A 16,852-nucleotide genomic window follows, 5' to 3' on the forward strand; every position below is an offset into this window, starting at 1 on the left:
AGACAACCACACGTCACGGCCATCTTGAATTCCCACTCTCCTGTCTTTGCAAGGACATTCTCCAGAATGTACCTCTGCATACCTCTAGGCAAGGTGTTCAGGCGCAGTACCGTATAATTCTGAGGGGATAGGTTTTCAAGTTCCAAGGGCTAACAGACAGAATCCATGCACGTGCCTTAGGGTCTGGGTTTAAGAAGGGAATTCGAGCAGATGTTATCACAGAGGTGCCTCAAGTGTACAGACAGATTATGCCTAATTTTGAAGGAAGTTGAAAATCTATCCCCGGAAATTATACGGTACGATAGGTAATCGTGCGGATCTTCCTTGTAGGGCTGAACGTCTGCCAGTTCCACTTGCATACCTACGTAAAAGCAAATGGCAAAGCTATAAATCACCCTGCGTTGCCGAACGGTCTGACCTGGAGTCTACCGATATAAACTGAGTTGATACGGTACCGAAACTCAACCCTCACTCGCCTCTCCAACCCATCTCATCTCACATCCCATCCCATTTCATCGTTTTGCAAAGACTAAGGTATTTCGGTATATAGTACAATAAAGATGCTATTCTACAACAAACCCCTTTCACATATGCTTGTTTTGCACACAAGGGCCCAGGTCTGGTTTCTCTCTCTCTCGCGGTCGGTAGGGCAGTGCCATGATAATACAGATTTCCACATTTCCTTTTTCCATAAGCGAGGTCTTCCTTATACACCACCAGCAAACATGGCCCTGAGCGCATCCTCGCTCAAGAAGGTATCCTTCTCCTTCTGCACAGCCACGCTGTTGTCCTGTGCCCGTCTCTTCCGGGCGTCGGCCGCCCGCGTCTCCGCCAGCTCAAAATAACCCTGCACGTCGGCGGGCGTCTTCCATGTGACCACGCCGCGCTGCGCCGCTTCGAGTCTGCGCTTCTGGCCATGCTCACCGGCGCGGCCGAGGACGCCGCTGATGAGGGCGGTTGCTCGCAAACTGTTGTAATAGAATCATGAAATGTCAGCAACGCACTGCAACATAAGCATCACACGCATTAAGTGTAGGTGGTTTCCTTACCTGTCGTCGTTGGCCGGAATCTGGTAAGTAACCCACGACGGGTTGGTGTTGGTATCAATGATACCAATGGTCGGGATCTTGGCCAAGCTGCACTCGTACAACAGGGTCATGTTCTCCTTGGGGTTCAGGCAGACAACGAGATCGGGTGCCAAGGGTCTGCGGTCGTGCAGATGGTCCTCGAACCCTTGGAGGGGGCGATCGAGCTCGTCCACCACCGTCAGCGGAACACCTCCCAGCAGCTGCTCGCGGTTGGTAATCGTGCCGGGCCTCCACTTGGTGAACAGGTGGCAGGCCTTGGCCATCTCGGCGGCGCGCACAACGATGGGGCGCTGACCAGGACGGGTGCCGACAAACAGAATCAGGCCGCCGCGGTAGGCGACCTCCTCGACGACGCGGGCGGCGCGGCGCAGGTGGATGGATGTCGTCTCCAGCGAGATGATGTGGATGCCCTGGCGCACACCGTAGATGTAGCGCGCGTTGGCCGGGTTCCAGAGCGAGGTGTTGTGGCCCATGTGGGCCTGGGCGGCCATGAGGTCCTCAAGCGACGCCTCCGAGGGCGGGTTGCGGAGGTACTGCTCGGGGATGTAGCGGACCTCGACGCCCGCGCCGAGCTTCTGCGTTTGCGCCTTGGTCTGCTTGAAGAGCTTGTAGTTGCCGGGGATGGCCTCGATTTCCTGCTTGAGCTTAAGCGCCTCCGCGTCGACGAGAGTCGGGTCCCATGTTGTAACGGTCTCGGCGGCAGCGGTGGCGGAGGGTCCGGAAGATCCCCAGGCCTCGGCGGCAGCGGACGGAGAAGCGACGAACTCGGGAGTGGGTTGCTCGATGCTCTCGGCGTAAAACTCGGCCTGCTCCTCGAGGGTCGGCTCGGCAAAGGCTGTCTTGGCAGCAGCCTGCTTCCTGGTGTTGTTCGTCGGCGGCGGCGGCGCAGTGAAGTTGTCCTGGGAGTAGAATCGCGGCGATTGGGCCTGGAGAGAGGCCCGCGAAAGAGGAGTGGCCAGGGCCCGTCGGCCTAGAAGCGAGAACGTCAGCTTGCAATCATTTAGCTTGCACAAGGAGGAGACCAGAATACACACCTAACCGCGCGCCGATATTCCGAACAATCATGGTGGAAATGCTGGGGTCGGACACATCGTCGTCGGGAAGGATGTTGTGAATCGGCTGCTCAACTTTTCTGGACGGTACACGGCCGACGGTGGCCCGTGCGTCAATTACCTTCGGCACTGCGCCCGCCCGGCGTGGATCACTGCACCATCCACTATAGCGCGGCTTCCTCCAGGCGCTGGAACGGCCCCACTACGGGAATCCGGGGTCACTCGGTGGCCGACCGTGTTTACGGCGAGGGATGTACTACGGGCGGCTCGGCATCAACCCACACAATCTCTTCCAAGCTGAGATGAGAAACGACGGGAATTCAACAAAACAAATAAATATCTAAAAAAAGAAAGCTCTCTCACAGACCAAAGCTTTGATAATACAGTCCGTACTCTAGAGGTAGTGGGTAGTAGTTGCAGCTTCATGCCTAATCCGAGGCTTTGTGTACATGAGTTTCTACGGTAACCTATCAATCCAATCCGGCCAACCCCTCTCCCATCTCTCACTCGCAGATGAGGGCCCCGTTCCCGGCTCTCCCCATCCTGCATTCAATTATGCATCTCCGCCTTTTAATAAAGGCGAATGAAATGTGAAGAATAATTGTTTGGATTGGGCAGCCCATTATCAACAATCTCTCGAAGCCCAACAACTAACAACTTTACTAACAACACACTGCTGCATCAAATCATCACTATCAAACTCATAAGACCTGCTTTCGTCTTATCATCTTCTCTAAGCTTTAACTTCTCTCCAATCAAGAAACCAATACGACCCAAAAATGTAAAATTCTTCTGCTTCTTCAACGGCTGCTGGTCAACCTCGAAATGGTAAACACACTAACGATAACAACGGCCAGGGTGACAATAGCACCCGGAAGAAGGAGCTCGTTGGGGACACCAGCAATGACCTGGGCCGGCTCTTGTGGCTGAGACATTGTGCGCGTGCGCGTGGGACGACGACGGACGGGCTCCTCCTCTTCACTAACCTCCTCGGATTCCTCCTGCTCAACCTTCTTTGTTCTCCGCTCACGAACCACCGACGAAGCAGGGGGTGTGGCAGGGATCGTCTCAATAATCGGCGCAGGCGTAGGCGCGTGGGAAATGGCAGGTTCCGAGGGATCGTGCACGAACAGGTCGACCTTCTCACGAAGGCCGTGACGCGCAAGCAGAATGGCTTCGAGGAGATCCTGATCCGTCGTGATGGAGACCGAATCGCCCTCGTCGTCGAGGTAGCTGAGCGCAAATCCGCCGGAAAGCCTGCCGTTCTCGACCTCAGGGGTACCGCCAATCGCCTCCACCTCAGCACCGAGCTTGGCAGCGACAGCAGCGACAAACTCAGCCATGCCGTGGGAGGCTGTCACCTGCAGACGGTGGACGCGGCCGCTGGGAGCCTTGAACTTGAAGGGGAAGGGAATGTCAGCGGGGTTGACTTCCTGGATACCACCCAGCTGACTGTGGGAAGGCGACTCGATGCCGGCATGGCTCGCAGAGTCACCAGGCGCCACGCTGTCGACAATGCGCTCGCTGCGAGCGATGTCGGGCGACATGAGCGATCTAGGCCCATGGTGGGTGTGGTGGTGCGAGCCGTCGCCCGATACCATGGACTCGGTTTCGTGGTCCAGCGAAAGCCAGAACTTGTTCCAGGCAGGCCCCTCGTTGTCGCTACCGCTGCCCATCGTGTTAATCTGTTCGAGGGTGGCATAAGTGAGCTTGAGGACGTCAACCATGCCGACAATCTCGCCAGCATCGTTCATCACCGGCAGGTTGAGGTAGTGGCCATCGTGCATCTTCCTCAGCGCAGCCTGGATGGTCATCTCCATGGGCGCAAAGTCGGGATGGGGGGTCATGACGCGGACCACGCTGCAGGTGGCAGGGTCAAGGCCAGGGGCAATCACACGGAGGACGACGTCCTTGCTGGTGAAGATACCCGTAATCGCTCCCTGATCCTGCACCAAGACCGCCGTGGTGTGGTTCTCCTTCATCAACTGGGCCGCCTCCTTAACCGAGGTCCGGACGCTGACCGTGGTCGGCGGAATGCCGTTCAAGACAGACTCCAGGGTCGGGCCCGACATCTTGGATCGCAGGGCCTCGACGTACTGGATAATCTGCTGGGGCTGGCTGGTGCCGAGCTCCGACTGAACACCCTCGAGCGCATCGTACAACCGCCTGGACGAGGCATAGGCGCGCTCCAGCTTCTCCATGGCGTCGTAGAAGCATTTTGTGATGTCGAGAATGCCCGAGATGTCCTGGTTCTCGTCCATGACGGGCAAATGGCGGAAGCCCTTGCGCACCATGAGATCAAGGGCGTCGGTGGCGCTGGTGTCGGTCCTAGCGCACAGCGGGTTCTTGGTCATGATCTCGGCGATGGTGACGGTGTTGGACTTGAGTCCGGCACCGACGACGCGGAAGGCCAAGTCCTTGGCCGTGAAGATACCAGCAATTCTCTCATCGTCATCGGTGACAAGAACACAGTCTTCACGCTTGGCGGCCATCAACTGGGCGGCTTCGGAAACGGTGGTCGCGGCCTTGATCTGGAGGGCGGGACTCGGCTTGAGGGCGAGGACGGTTCCGGGAGGGGCTTTGCGGGTATGACGGGCTCGGCTGGTAAGGTGCTTTTTCTTGGAGAGATCGCTCTCCATCTTGCGGCGGATGGCCTGGCGCGAGAGTGGTGTTAGAGGGCATCTCCAACCTCATCAGAACAGAAGGGGGCAATCGGCGGTGACAGGTCTGGATCGGGGATCACGCACCTCATCTCTTTTGGACTGTTTTTGCCTGCTCACGCTGACGGAGGCAGAGCCGACCTCACTCCCGGGGGCGGCATGGTTGGCTTCGAGGACGGGGCGGGGGATGGCCGAGCCGGCGTGGTTCTGGCCGTAGGGCGTCGAGCTGCGATTCTGTTGCTGGGCGCTGCTGCCACCAGCACGGCTGGGGCCGCGCATGGTGGAACCTGGATTGGTCGACATGATAAGGGGATGCTCGACAACCAAGACTGTCAGTAGAGGTATCGTTTGTTTCTACGCAACAAGCGGGCAAGCGGTCGTTGTGTGGTGCTGGTTCCGTTGCTCGACTTTCGCAAAGTGACGATTTTTCGTGGTCCCTGAACCTGAACCGATTTGCGACGAGACCAGAAAAGGCCGAGCTAGGTGTCGTCCAATAAGGTGTTCAGATGACTCGAAGCGGAATCACACCTTGTCAGTCGCCAGTCGCAAAAGCAAAGCCCCGAGTGTCTGGGAGTCGTTCCAATGGGTCACCTCACGGAGAACGAACGACGAGGATTGTAGTATGTAGTGTGAGGAACTGAGCGACGAAGGAAAGCCCGGGTGCGTCGAATGAATTGCCGCGCCCACTCAATGGATGTCAGTCGATTCAATTGCCTCCTTCACAAAATGTTGGATGCAGTTTCCGTCGTTACCGCCGCGCGCGCACCGCAAGAACCGCAACCGCAATGAAAGTTACCCCTTGTTAGTGGCCGCATTACCGCACCACCAATATAGGAAAGCACGGGCCATGCCACCCACTGAGTAGAGTGTTTTGAGCGTGTGATTACCCCACCATGGGCGCGCTCACGAGACCGCATCCCATTTTCCTCGGCGATAGCGGGGCCTGTTTTTGCCCGTCTTCGCCTATCTGGAATTGAACGGCAGCTGTCAAATGTCTCGAATCTCTGCTGTTATTGTTTTTACAAGATGGTCATGTTACCGGCAAATTGACGATATTTCCCTTGCAGTGAGCACATGCCTAAGGTACAGCCAATGGCGTAGCAGGATGTTAGATGTTGTGCTGCGAGTTGTGATGGAACTACCGAGAGCTCTCTGTAACGGTGACGGTGAATGCAGCTGTCCATTGAGCCATGTTTTGAAGTCTTCGATGTTGGTGTGATGTTGGGCTTGTCCGCCACTGTCAGACTCGTTTTACCACCGCAACTGAAAGCGATGAACAATCTTTGGCAATTGTTTTTGAAGAAAGGGGCCGCTCATTCAATGATAAGATAATTTACATGGGCGATTGCGGGTACCGAAGAACGGTGAGCTTCTATTTATATCTCGTTAAAGACATGCTAATCAGTGATCAGCCCCAACCTCCTGGGATTTCACGTGTGAAAGTGCCGGCCATACCGTACGTGAAGAAAGTGAAGAGATTCCGCCGGTGGAATTGAGACAGCCATTTTCTTTTGTGAGAGGCGGGTTGAGACCATCTCTACTCATGACTGAAGGTAAGCATCTAATGAACCAGCGAACTCGAAGTCATCATGAACGACGGAAGTAGCAGTATTCACGGGATATTGCGGTTTCATATTACTACCCACCAGCGTGATCCATATACCGCTATCACTGCCTGGTTCCTACGGACAGGCACCTCAGCACCCCACACTCGGAGTTGGGGAATCTTCATCGTGCCACGACGATGACCACTTCGAAACGACAGACAGACATGTTCGCAGCCCGCCAATACGAGAGAAGAGCATCGAAACATAAGAAGATCTTTCTCAAGTCTTGAGTCTCCGGTCCCCTGCACTGCTTACCGTACCCATTCCTTCTCAATGCCACCTCAGCCCTGTAGGTATCTTGTCCGCGCTCCGTTGTCTTCTTCAACTCAGGCGTCGGACGGTGCTCTCCTTGCCTTTTGATCCTTAGGTTTCGCGCCAGAGGTCTGCGCGTAATCTAACATGCATTGGACTGGCATGCCCGTACTTTGGGTGCGGGCAGGCATTTCCGGGGCATTCAGCAGCAGACATGTAAACAAAAAGTCGCAACGGACGAGGTGACCCTCCATCCTCGATCCTCGTCCTCGTGGTGCAATTCTCAACGGCGCCGTCATCTCGTGGTGGTGTAGTTTTACTTTCCGGACCGTTGTTTACAGTCGCATCGCTGGTCCAACCACCCTTGACTCGCGCGCGGGATGGACGATTCGGAGACGGGAAGCCACTGGAAGCAACCTGGAAGCCAGCACAACCAGGATGCCTAGGACTGCGATGAGACCTGAACAGGCTGAAACGCTGCCCTAACGGGGGACCTGGAAATGCCAGCCAAGTGCCTGAAGCCCTGAAGAGCATCATGATCAATGCTTGACCAGCCGCAATGGATCGTGCATCCGGCAATGACGTCGATTAACCCAGTTGGGACCAGCGGCCGCCGCCAGTTGCGCATCCCACGCAAGAGGTGGAAGACGGGCAGACCCCACAGCAGACGACAAGGAAGCGATAAGCCACCAACGACCAGTCCTTGTTTCGCGGAACTGTGAATTTTCTCGGTCCTATTGCGGGTTCAGCTTCTAGGGGTCACAATGACTTCATTCGCTATAGTTATCTGGGCTATAGCACCACCCAAGCACTGGAATATTTAGGAGTGTTCATGTCCAACGGCATGGCAAGAATCACTTGGCCCTCATCAGCCAAGCATGAGCCCGCGTTCGAGTCCGTCGGAGAAACATTTGCAGATTCAGGTTGCTCGAGGTTGGTTGTCTCTTGCCCTTCACATGGTTTGGGGGCCCTCATATTGAAACAATATGTGCCGGATATGAGGGTTTCGAAGCCACACGGAAGGATGCGCCCTGAGTAACATGCTATGCTGCGGCGTTTAAGCAAGCCCAGGAATTCCTTTCCGTGAGCTGCTGTGCAACGCGGGAGTTGAGATTGGTGTTGAACCTAGGAATGGGAATATTGAGGAACGGTGACCGTTGAGAAGTTAAGGTGTTGTAGCAGCACAGAGCAAGCCGCAAAGACCTTTATGAAGCACGCCAAGCATCCATGTACCCTGACATCCGTCTGCCCCTGTGTACACTACAAGTTCCTCGTCTGCTCTTTTCCATTCTTCCCGTCGTCAAAGCATAACTTGGAAGGCAGAGGCATCTGCATTTCGCTCTTGTCTTGTACCTGGGGGTGAGCGTGGGCATGGAGAGGACATGGACGTGTTGTGCCAGGAACAGACAGACGGAAACTGCCAGGAACAGACAGACGGAAACTGCCAGGAACAGACGCTTGTTTCGCCAATCACGTCTTATCTGCGTGTTGGCGATCATCCCCTCCTTACCCCCTCCAATGAAGGGTGATACAATCGGCAGCAACCAACGACAACGACGGGCACTCGAAACACAAGTAACCATGGCACTTGCCCACGTCCATCCGCTGCACCACCTCCACGCTGGATGGACGGCCCACGGCACTGGAGTAGTTTGTGCTGGAGCAGCTGGAGCAGTTGGAGCAAGCTGGAGCTTCCACTCAGCTGGCTTGCTGAAGGAATGGAGCATCTTGGGACGACTTGGAGCCAGTCAAAGCATAAAAAACTGGGGCCCACACAGAAAGCCCAGAACTGCCATTTTGCACGACGGTGGCCGGGAGGAACAGCCCGGGTCGGCGCTGCGTAACGTCATCCACTTTTCCACTTTCTTGGCTCTCTGGCGATTCAGGTTTCTTTTCCTTTCCTTTTTCCAGCTTCATGTTTCTCCGTCGGTGATCAACATAGCTACAGGTGTTCCCCCCTATCTTTTGTGCTGGGTCCATGGTGCTTTTGCGTTGTCCTTCTCTTCTCCTCATTTCTCCCGCCAGTCCTCCATTTTCACTCGCTTGCGCGGCTTCTCTTCAGATTGTCGAAGGAATTGAAAAAGAGGGACCGGAATTCCAGAGAGCAGCACGCACGACGCCGACGGATAGCGGACGCAACCCACTAAAATTCGCTAATTCTAGACGCGGGTACCAGCAACTGCCCGCCGAAACGACCAGTGGAACTTGCCGCTCGGCGCTTTTCCGGTATTGAATCTTACGAGCACCACACCGGCACCGCATCAATCGTGAAACGGTGGGATTGAGGAAAAGGGGAGGGAAAAACACGAAAATCAAGTGCCAGCAATCAATCAGACCAACCACGGGGCCTGGCCAATTCCATTTCGCTGCCAAAGAGACTGCTTTTGAGCAACGTTTCTCTCTTTCACTTCGTTGATCTCGGACGCCCGTTGATCAGGCCCGGGTACATCGACACATCAGCACTAGCAAAGCCTCCAACAGACTGGCTGCGGGTGCGCTAAGCGAAACACCAAACGGGATCACCGCCTCCCTCCAATAACGCTCCTCTTCCTCCACCACAACCCTAGAGAGGCAACCACCCATTCGTTTTCTACCTGCGCATCGGCGATCGAGTTCGTTGTTGCGATTGCACGGTTGCAAGAAAAGGAGACCAAACCCGTCAGAGGGATCGACGCATTGGTGTCGCGAAGAAGATATCTTGTCAAAACCGGCGAAAAATACAACAAGGGGAGCGAGCACCGACTTGGGGCTGGATTTCCATTTCGAGGTTCAACCGCACCATCCAACACAATGGCGCCATCTTCACAAGCTCAAAGTCAGCCATCACTACCGATACTGGCCGCCATGTCGCGACGACAATATCCCGTTTCCCTATCTAGTCGATCTTCAGTGCCATCATCGTCATCATCGCCGTCGTCGCCAACCTTCAAGCGTGCGGCCATCGACGCAATCCTCCATATCCGGGCATCGCTTGCATCTGCGACACAAAAACGCAGCAATGATCCTAGTTGTTCACCACAACCGGGCGTGAACCTCTGCGAGAAGCCAGCAGAGGCAACTTCAAATGTTACCTGGGCGGTAGTCGGCAGTGTGCTGTGAGTGTTTGACGTTTCCTCGTATTCTTCCTTCAACCTAACCTGTCGCATCCCCCCGGTCGATGCCCTTTCAATGGCGCCGCCACCACCCCTGGCAATTGCCCGAAATGGAAACACCAAGAATAAACACTGGTTGGAACGACTAGTTGGAACGACACGCCAGATCTCATTTACTGACAATGCCTTGCAGTGCTTTTGTCGCGGCAACCACCATTATAGTAGCATATATCCTTCACCTTCGCCGGAAAAAGGTCCACAAAAAGGAAGATCAAAATGACCCGTTCCAGATGTCCGACTATGGTTTCGACGAAGCAGCTGCCGCAGAGGCAGCTAGGTCAAAGGCGAACCTATTCCGACGATCCCAGCAATCTTCCACCACTTCGTTTTCCAAACCATCGCCACCAAACCCCCTAGAACGCAGACTGTCCTTTGACGATTCACCCTACGCTGTTAGCGCCGCTGCCGGTATTCGATCATCAACAACGGTTGGGGGAGATGTTATTTATAGCGACATCAGCACTCCGCCGGGTGCGGCACTACCTGTCGGCGTCGGTATGAGAGGCGAGGGCCAATTGTTTGGAGTTCCGGGAATCGAGGGTATGGACTTGGGCGGTATGCCGATGGATCGGGAACGCGAAAGGGAGCGGTCGAGGTCGAGGGCTAGGTCGTCCTACTCCCACTCTCCTCATAACGGACCCCGTAAACAGATGCAGCGCCGATCCCGACCGGCAAGTGTGCAGAGCGCTCCATTTGCACCCGGACACATGACGCCACCGCGAGGGCCCAGGCCGGGTCGAGGAGGCGATGGAGCCAGTGCCGCCAGTGGAAGCGGTCTTCGCTCTCCCCTTTCCGACGACGCTTCCTCTGCTTCTGGCAGGTCTTCTGAGATGTTGCGCCCGCCTGTTGACGGTGATATTGACCCTCTTTCCGGCGCCGCTATGCTCGGCCCGATGCCATGGGAGAAGGATCAGCAACAGGATAAGGTGGTGGTTACGGAGACGACAATGGAGAAGCAAAGCAGCAACACAAGAATCGAGGAGGAAGATGAGACGGTTAATGAGCCTAAGGGCAAGAACGAAATTCGTTTGGTAGCCGCCTCGGAGGAGACGAGGCCGGTCGTACAAGAGGAGGAAGAGAAGCCCACAGCTGCTCAACAGGAGACAGTGGAAGTCAAGAAGGAGGACAATAACGAGCATGCGACAAGGATATGACCTGACCGCGGATTAATGACGCGTGCGTGCGAGCGCGCGTGAAGGAGCATTTTGGATTTTGTACGGTGTAATGAATCATTTTACCACTTACAGGAAAGGAGAAACGGACGGCTGTTTTTCTGGTACATTACCTTGAGATACAACGGATGCGATGCAATGCCGGGCAGGGGTTTATGGATATGCCTTGATTTTTCTATTCTTTCATTATCGACTTTACCTCTTGAGTTCGAGGGAGATTTTAGCCATGATACTATTTGTTATCATTATCATCATCATCATGAAATCGTCGCTGCGTTAGCGTTATGCATTGTCATTACTTTTCATCATCATCATAATGCTTATGTTTCATGTGTTTTACTTTATCGATAATGCATGGGGAGAGATGGATACCTGTCAGGCGAGTCAAATATCTGGCGGCAGGCTGGATTTCACGCTCAAATATTGGTATGATGAATGGTATCTGGGTGTTGATTAGTCTTGTGAGGATAAAGAAGAAATGATTTTAGCAAGACGTCCGTGGCATAGTAATTCAAATCTTGTATATACGTCTAGATGCTCCTAAACATTGCCTCTGATGCAACATATCTGGTTTTTTTTCGTAATGTACTTGAAATGAATTGTAGTTTTGAAAGGTACTTATTGACTTACTCCACTGTGTAACTTCTCTTACTGCATTTTTCCAGGCCCCTCCCCCATGTGCAAACAGTTCCTACATCTATACGGAAGATGCAAAGAGCGGTCATGGAAGTCTGACACTACCTAAGTGGTACCTACCCACGGCACTACGGTATTACTGTACTTAAGCTCGGTGTTTGTTTACAAGGAACATTCAACACAGCTGTATCTACCATGCTCTCTTATCTAGAAGCAACGGCGTCCGAGTCTCTCCTCGGTTACTATCGGACAACCCCGGGACAACCCCGTTGTTTTACCTGCACCCTCGAGGATTACGAACCTCCAGTTTCAATCACACTAGCTAGACGGGGGTAGCGAGGGGAATAAGGCGTCAAAGAGAGAACGAACGGAGCACAACAAACCTGACACAAATAAGTCTCCTGTAAATAGATACCTACAAAGGAGAGAGAAAATGCTATCCAACATCCTAAAATAATCCCACCTTCCCATCTCATGTGTACATACAGCGCATGTGTAAGTAACTCAGTAAGTAGTATCCTACATACCTAACAGGAAATGAATGACAGTAGATACCTACACTAGATGAATCCATACAAAACTAACCGTCCACAAACCAAGACAACCAACAAACCAACCAACCCACCCCTTAACCTCTTAATCCCTAAGGTGCTTTTCACCACTGACCACATCCGCATCAATTACCTATAGCTATGCTCCTGCCCAACTCAACTCAACGAGATAGATTTACGCGTCCCATACCCCCTTACTAACCCCACCCGGTGGTCTCGCTACCGTGATCTCACCTTCGCCACCACTGACTTCCGACTGGGCATCTTCGTAGGACTGGGACAGAGTCCTTCCAGCCTCTGGTGCTGGGGAGGTGGTTTTCTGTAGAGGTACTTGTTCCCAATGTTCCTGCTGTTGTTCCTGTTGTTCCTGCTGCTTCTCCTGCTGCTGTTCCTGTCTCTGTTGCTGCTGTTGCTCTCCATGAAAATCCGTCGGCATCACTCGCACCTTCCCACCACTCTCCCTAACCGACGATGACGACGATGACGACGACGGGACCTCAATCTCAGCATGTCTCTCCTCCTCTCTTGCCGCCTCGAGCTCCGCCCGGGGGATGGAGACGACTTCGACTTGTCGGACCAGAAGAATTCCTGTGCGAGGGAGCTCGACTTCAGCATTCCCAGAGGCGGAGGAAGAGACGGAGGAAGATGAAGAGTCGAGGTCAGCGGGGTCGTTTTCAATGTTTTCTTTATCACTGACGCCACCGCATGGTGACGACGACGACGAAGATGTGGATGGTCGAGATGAACCGGCTGAGTCCGCGGAGCTGGCCGAGGAGGAGGAAGAGAGGGAAGCGGTCGAGACGGTTGAGTGTCTGTTGGAGGTTCCGCTTCCGCTGCCGCTGCCGCCTGGACCAACGTTGTTGTTGTTGTTGTTGTTGTTCGAAACCTGGGCGTGGTGATTAACAGCGGCCTCCTGTCCATGTGTTTGTGTCTGTGTCTGCGTCTGTGAAGTATCCTCGGCGAGCATAAAGACGGGGTATCGCTGTCCGTCGGGCTCGTTACAGTAGGTCACAGCCACGGCTTGCTCCCATCTTGCTGCCTCCGAATCGGTGGATGTTTCTCCATCTTGCGACTGCGACTGCTGGTGCGTCTCTTTCTCCAATTGCTGCTGCTGCTGCTCACAGGCTCGGTTTTTATTGCTATTGTTGTTGTCTGTGCTGATGGAAGAGGAAGGCGCACAGTCATAGGTACCGTTGCTGTTGTTGTGGTGCTCTTCCACCACCGCTTCTTTTCCATTGCTGTTATCATCTGTGTCGGTACCAGTGGACTTTGTCGAAGCTGGCTTTGACGGGACGGGCGAATGAGCGGCACCTCCACCACTACCACCACTACCGAAGATCCTGGGAAGTCTCTCGCTGTTACGTCCGGTTGCGACTGTATCGGGAGCGGCGGTTCTACCACCATGGTGGTGGTTGTTATCGTTATGCGGATTCGAGACAACAGCCGTGACAGGCGCCGGCGCCGTCACCGTCTGCCCCGGCTTTGCATTGGTAAACATAACAGGCGGCACCTTTGCGCCGCGCAAGACGAACTTGGACTCGAGGATCTTATCCATGCTATGGCGCTGGATGAATAGGCTGCAGATCAGCGCGGCCACACCGGCGCCGGTGATGGTCCAGTAGACGCCGTGGAAGCCGGCAACGTACGCGTCAAGGGCGCCGATGCGCACGGGATCTTTGGGGTCCATGGCTGCCATCTGGCGGACGAACTGCTCCGAATTGTGGGCGATCTCGATGGGCAGGCCGAGCTCCCCCAGCCGCTTGACCATGACGTTCTGGAACACGGTCCCGCCGATGGCGACGCCGAGCGACATGCCGAGCGTGCGCATAAAGGCGTACATGGCCGCGGCGCTGCCGGCGTCCTCGACCCGGCTGATGGCTTGGATGCCGACGTTGACGCTGGTCAGGAGCATGCCGTGGCCGATGCCGAAGATGGCGAGGATCACGGCCCAGATGGCCGTCTTGGTGTCTTGCCTCAGGTAGTGGAGCAGACCACAACCAATGGTGGCGAGCACCCAGCCGCTCCAGATGGACCAGCGGAAGCGTCCCAGGCGGGACGTCATGAGAGAGATAATGATCGATCCTGGAAGGAGAAGGCAGGTGACAGGGAAGATATTGAGGCCGGATTGGGTGGGCGAGGTGAAGCGAACGGCAGTGAAGTAGAAGGGCACGTAGTAGAGGGCGCAGAACAGGATGAGACCTTGGAACAGGGCACAGCCGTAGGCAGCGATGGCGGAGCGCGAGCGGAAGAGTGATGCGCGAAGGAAGGGTTCACGGGCGCCGTACCTCTCCCAGACGATAGAGGCGAGGACGCTGACACCGCCAACGGTCATAGGCACGATGGTCTGCACACTGCGCCACTCAAACTGGATACCAGCCCAGGACATACCGACCAGAAAGCTGGTCAGTCCTCCGATGAAGAGGAAGCCTCCGAGCCAGTCGACTCTGGTCAGCTTGGAGCCCAGAGAGGTTTTCTTGGTGGTGAGTTTGACAAAGGCGGGCACAAGAAGCAAGCCCATGGCGCAAAAGGGGAACTATATTGTTGTTGTTATTAGCGATTATAGTCCCCTACTAACTTCGAGAAGCCGCAAACTCACGTTCAGATAAAAGCACCACCTCCAAATCGCATGTTCAACAAAGAGTCCTCCAATCAACGGTCCCAGCACGCTCCCCAGCGCCCACGCTGCCAGCACGATAGCAAAATACTTTGGCCGCTGCCTCAGCGGCACGATGTCCGCAAAGATGACCTGGCCCATGGTGATGATCCCACCACCCCCAATTCCCTGCACCGATCTGCCAGCAAAGAACACTGCAAAGCCCTTCGCAATGGGTGCGCACAGAGCCGTGCCCAGAGTGAAGAGCAGGACACTCGCAAAGAGCATCTCCTTGCGCCCAAAAATGTCCGACAACGCCGCGATAAAGGGTTGGCACACGGCGCATGTAAGCAGGTAAGATGTTCCCGCCCAGAAGGCGTCGGTCGATGTTCCCCCAAAGTCTTCAGCCAGGGTGGGCAAAACAGACACGAGGATGGTGGCGTCGAGCGCGACCATAAGACTGATGACAGCCATGGTGATCATGACTGCCAGCTCCTGCTTGCCGGGTTTCCAGTCCTCGAACGAGGGTATGTTTTCTTCGAGCTTGGAGGGATCAAGGACGCGGACCAAGACCTCCTCATCATCGTCGGTTGAAGAAGAGTTTCCCGTGCGTGGTGGTTGGCGAGTATGGTGGTGCTGGTTGATCATTGGGACGGGTTCTGAGTAAGAGCGATGGGGTCCCGGCGGATGGTGGGCGGCTATTAGGGGCGGCAACGGAGGAAGGACGTCGATAGGCGACCCACTGCCGCGCTTTTCCGGGTTATTTTGATGGTGGGTTGGCTCTTCATGTTGTTCGGCCATCGGTGCTGGTTTTTCCTCGCTTTAAAAACGAAAGATTGGATGCGGAGCCAGGTCAGCTCTAGCTGGATGCGGATATCTCCCAGGAGTAACACGAGGGCGTTATGTAATTGAACTGTCGAGACAAATGGACCGGATGTTTCGTGGGATATGGAAATTCCTCGGGGTCTGATCTTGCCTAGCAACGATGGAAAACCAGGGAAGGAGACCACTGGCAGTGGGAAAAAAAACTCTATGAGTCCGTGAAGAGAGGAATGGAGGATAACGGAAGGAAGAGTAGGGTTTAAGATTTGAGTTTGCCGGATGATATCGAGCTTTCAATAACTCATCGTTGACAGGATTGATGACGCTCGAAATAATCAAGCAACCGTAGAACAACAAACAGAGGCCACTCAGAGTAGGACGACTGGCCAATCTAAGTGAAACCCGCTATCGTTGAGCCACATTGAGTGTGTAAACCATGACGTCTCAGTGAGATGACTAGCCTCAATGATCGTGGTATGGGCTGGTTCTTTTCGTCTTCTTCTCTCATCACTGGATGATGAACGAACAGCATGCAAGGTGAGGTGGACTGAGGTAAGGTGAAACTAGTGAGGCGGAGATAGACTCGTCGACCAAAAGGGTCAAAGGTCCGTTAAGACAGCTCTCCTCCCCTCCTTCCCGATCCCTCGGCTCCTCCGTCCATCGTGCTGGGGCGGCTCTGTGGAAAACTCATAATGATATCCTGGGTGGGCCCTCTGGATTCGAGATGGATCTAGATCAAGAAATCCCGGGTGAACACTCCCGACGACAGTTGATGGGGAATAACGACGGGATTACCGTCACTGAGCTGAGAGATGCATTAGCCTGCTGTACCAGAAAAAGGAAAGTGGTGGCATGCGTACATGAGCAATGTGAGTTGTGCTTTAGACTTGAAGGCTCGGCTATGTAGGGAGCTAGGCAGGTACCTAGGCAGGTTAAGAAGCGCGGTAGAAAAACAAGCGGACCAGTTTGTTAGCTCTTAACCACTTGAGCTGTGGCTGGCTACCTAGACATCTCGAAAATAGCGAAAGCGAGCCAGGCAGCCGGCAAGTGGGTGTTGGGGCCGTAAGCCTCGATCCGTCCACTTGGGAATGTTTGCTCTCATTTTCATGGTGTTTCATATGATTGGCGCAATAAAGACCGTTGGCGTCCCTCATGGCTTGCGTCGATGGGCTGGGTCGTTGTTTTAGGGCTGAGCTGAGATGAGGCGGTCTGGTACCAGACTACCAGATGGCGTCTCGTTTGCCCGGTGATGTGGCGGCGGAAGCGG

The 16,852-nt window shown here is 54.6% G+C and overlaps 4 protein-coding genes across 4 annotated transcripts; 1 reads left to right on the top strand and 3 right to left on the bottom strand.

The window, feature by feature from the left end:
• Window positions 1-525: 525 nt before the first annotated feature.
• SMAC4_06065 (mitochondrial 37S ribosomal protein uS2m) lies at window positions 526-2,171 on the bottom strand. The gene is made up of 3 exons (XM_003349322.2): window positions 2,123-2,171; window positions 1,050-2,058; window positions 526-968 (listed from the first exon to the last, which is right to left on the bottom strand). The coding sequence occupies exons 1-3, from the start codon at window positions 2,151-2,153 to the stop codon at window positions 707-709; spliced, it is 1,302 nt and encodes a 433-aa protein (XP_003349370.1). The 5' UTR covers window positions 2,154-2,171; the 3' UTR covers window positions 526-706.
• A 313-nt stretch (window positions 2,172-2,484) lies between these two features.
• SMAC4_06066 (CBS/PB1 domain-containing protein) lies at window positions 2,485-5,662 on the bottom strand. Its single transcript, XM_003349323.3, has 2 exons — window positions 4,888-5,662; window positions 2,485-4,794 (listed from the first exon to the last, which is right to left on the bottom strand). Exons 1-2 carry the CDS (start codon window positions 5,101-5,103, stop codon window positions 2,941-2,943), a joined length of 2,070 nt encoding a protein of 689 aa, XP_003349371.2. The 5' UTR covers window positions 5,104-5,662; the 3' UTR covers window positions 2,485-2,940.
• A 2,854-nt stretch (window positions 5,663-8,516) lies between these two features.
• SMAC4_06067 (uncharacterized protein) lies at window positions 8,517-11,553 on the top strand. Its single transcript, XM_003349324.2, has 2 exons — window positions 8,517-9,754; window positions 9,945-11,553. Exons 1-2 carry the CDS (start codon window positions 9,450-9,452, stop codon window positions 10,963-10,965), a joined length of 1,326 nt encoding a protein of 441 aa, XP_003349372.1. The 5' UTR covers window positions 8,517-9,449; the 3' UTR covers window positions 10,966-11,553.
• Window positions 11,554-12,345: 792 nt separating this feature from the next.
• SMAC4_06068 (uncharacterized protein) lies at window positions 12,346-15,564 on the bottom strand (the record flags this gene model as incomplete). Its single annotated transcript, XM_003349325.1, has 2 exons — window positions 12,346-14,703; window positions 14,767-15,564. 2 exons carry the CDS (start codon window positions 15,562-15,564, stop codon window positions 12,346-12,348), a joined length of 3,156 nt encoding a protein of 1,051 aa, XP_003349373.1.
• Window positions 15,565-16,852: the final 1,288 nt, after the last annotated feature.

Source organism: Sordaria macrospora, chromosome 6 (assembly GCF_033870435.1).
Source record: "Sordaria macrospora chromosome 6, complete sequence".
NCBI lineage: Eukaryota > Fungi > Ascomycota > Sordariomycetes > Sordariales > Sordariaceae > Sordaria > Sordaria macrospora.

What these genes read in the sequence shown, in the direction of transcription:
- SMAC4_06065 (XM_003349322.2), bottom strand. Translation starts at nt 2,153, where the DNA reads ATGATTGTTCGGAATATCGGCGCGCGGTTAG. An exon ending in GAATATCGGCGCGCGGTTAG is followed by an intron (nt 2,059 to 2,122) that starts GTGTGTATTCTG and finishes TCTCGCTTCTAG; the next exon opens with GCCGACGGGCCCTGGCCACT. An exon ending in ATTCCGGCCAACGACGACAG is followed by an intron (nt 969 to 1,049) that starts GTAAGGAAACCA and finishes CTATTACAACAG; the next exon opens with TTTGCGAGCAACCGCCCTCA.
- SMAC4_06066 (XM_003349323.3), bottom strand. Translation starts at nt 5,103, where the DNA reads ATGTCGACCAATCCAGGTTCCACCATGCGCGGCCCCAGCCGTGCTGGT. An exon ending in AACAGTCCAAAAGAGATGAG is followed by an intron (nt 4,795 to 4,887) that starts GTGCGTGATCCC and finishes CTCTCGCGCCAG; the next exon opens with GCCATCCGCCGCAAGATGGA.
- SMAC4_06067 (XM_003349324.2), top strand. Translation starts at nt 9,450, where the DNA reads ATGGCGCCATCTTCACAAGCTCAAAGTCAGCCATCACTACCGATACTG. An exon ending in GCGGTAGTCGGCAGTGTGCT is followed by an intron (nt 9,755 to 9,944) that starts GTGAGTGTTTGA and finishes AATGCCTTGCAG; the next exon opens with TGCTTTTGTCGCGGCAACCA.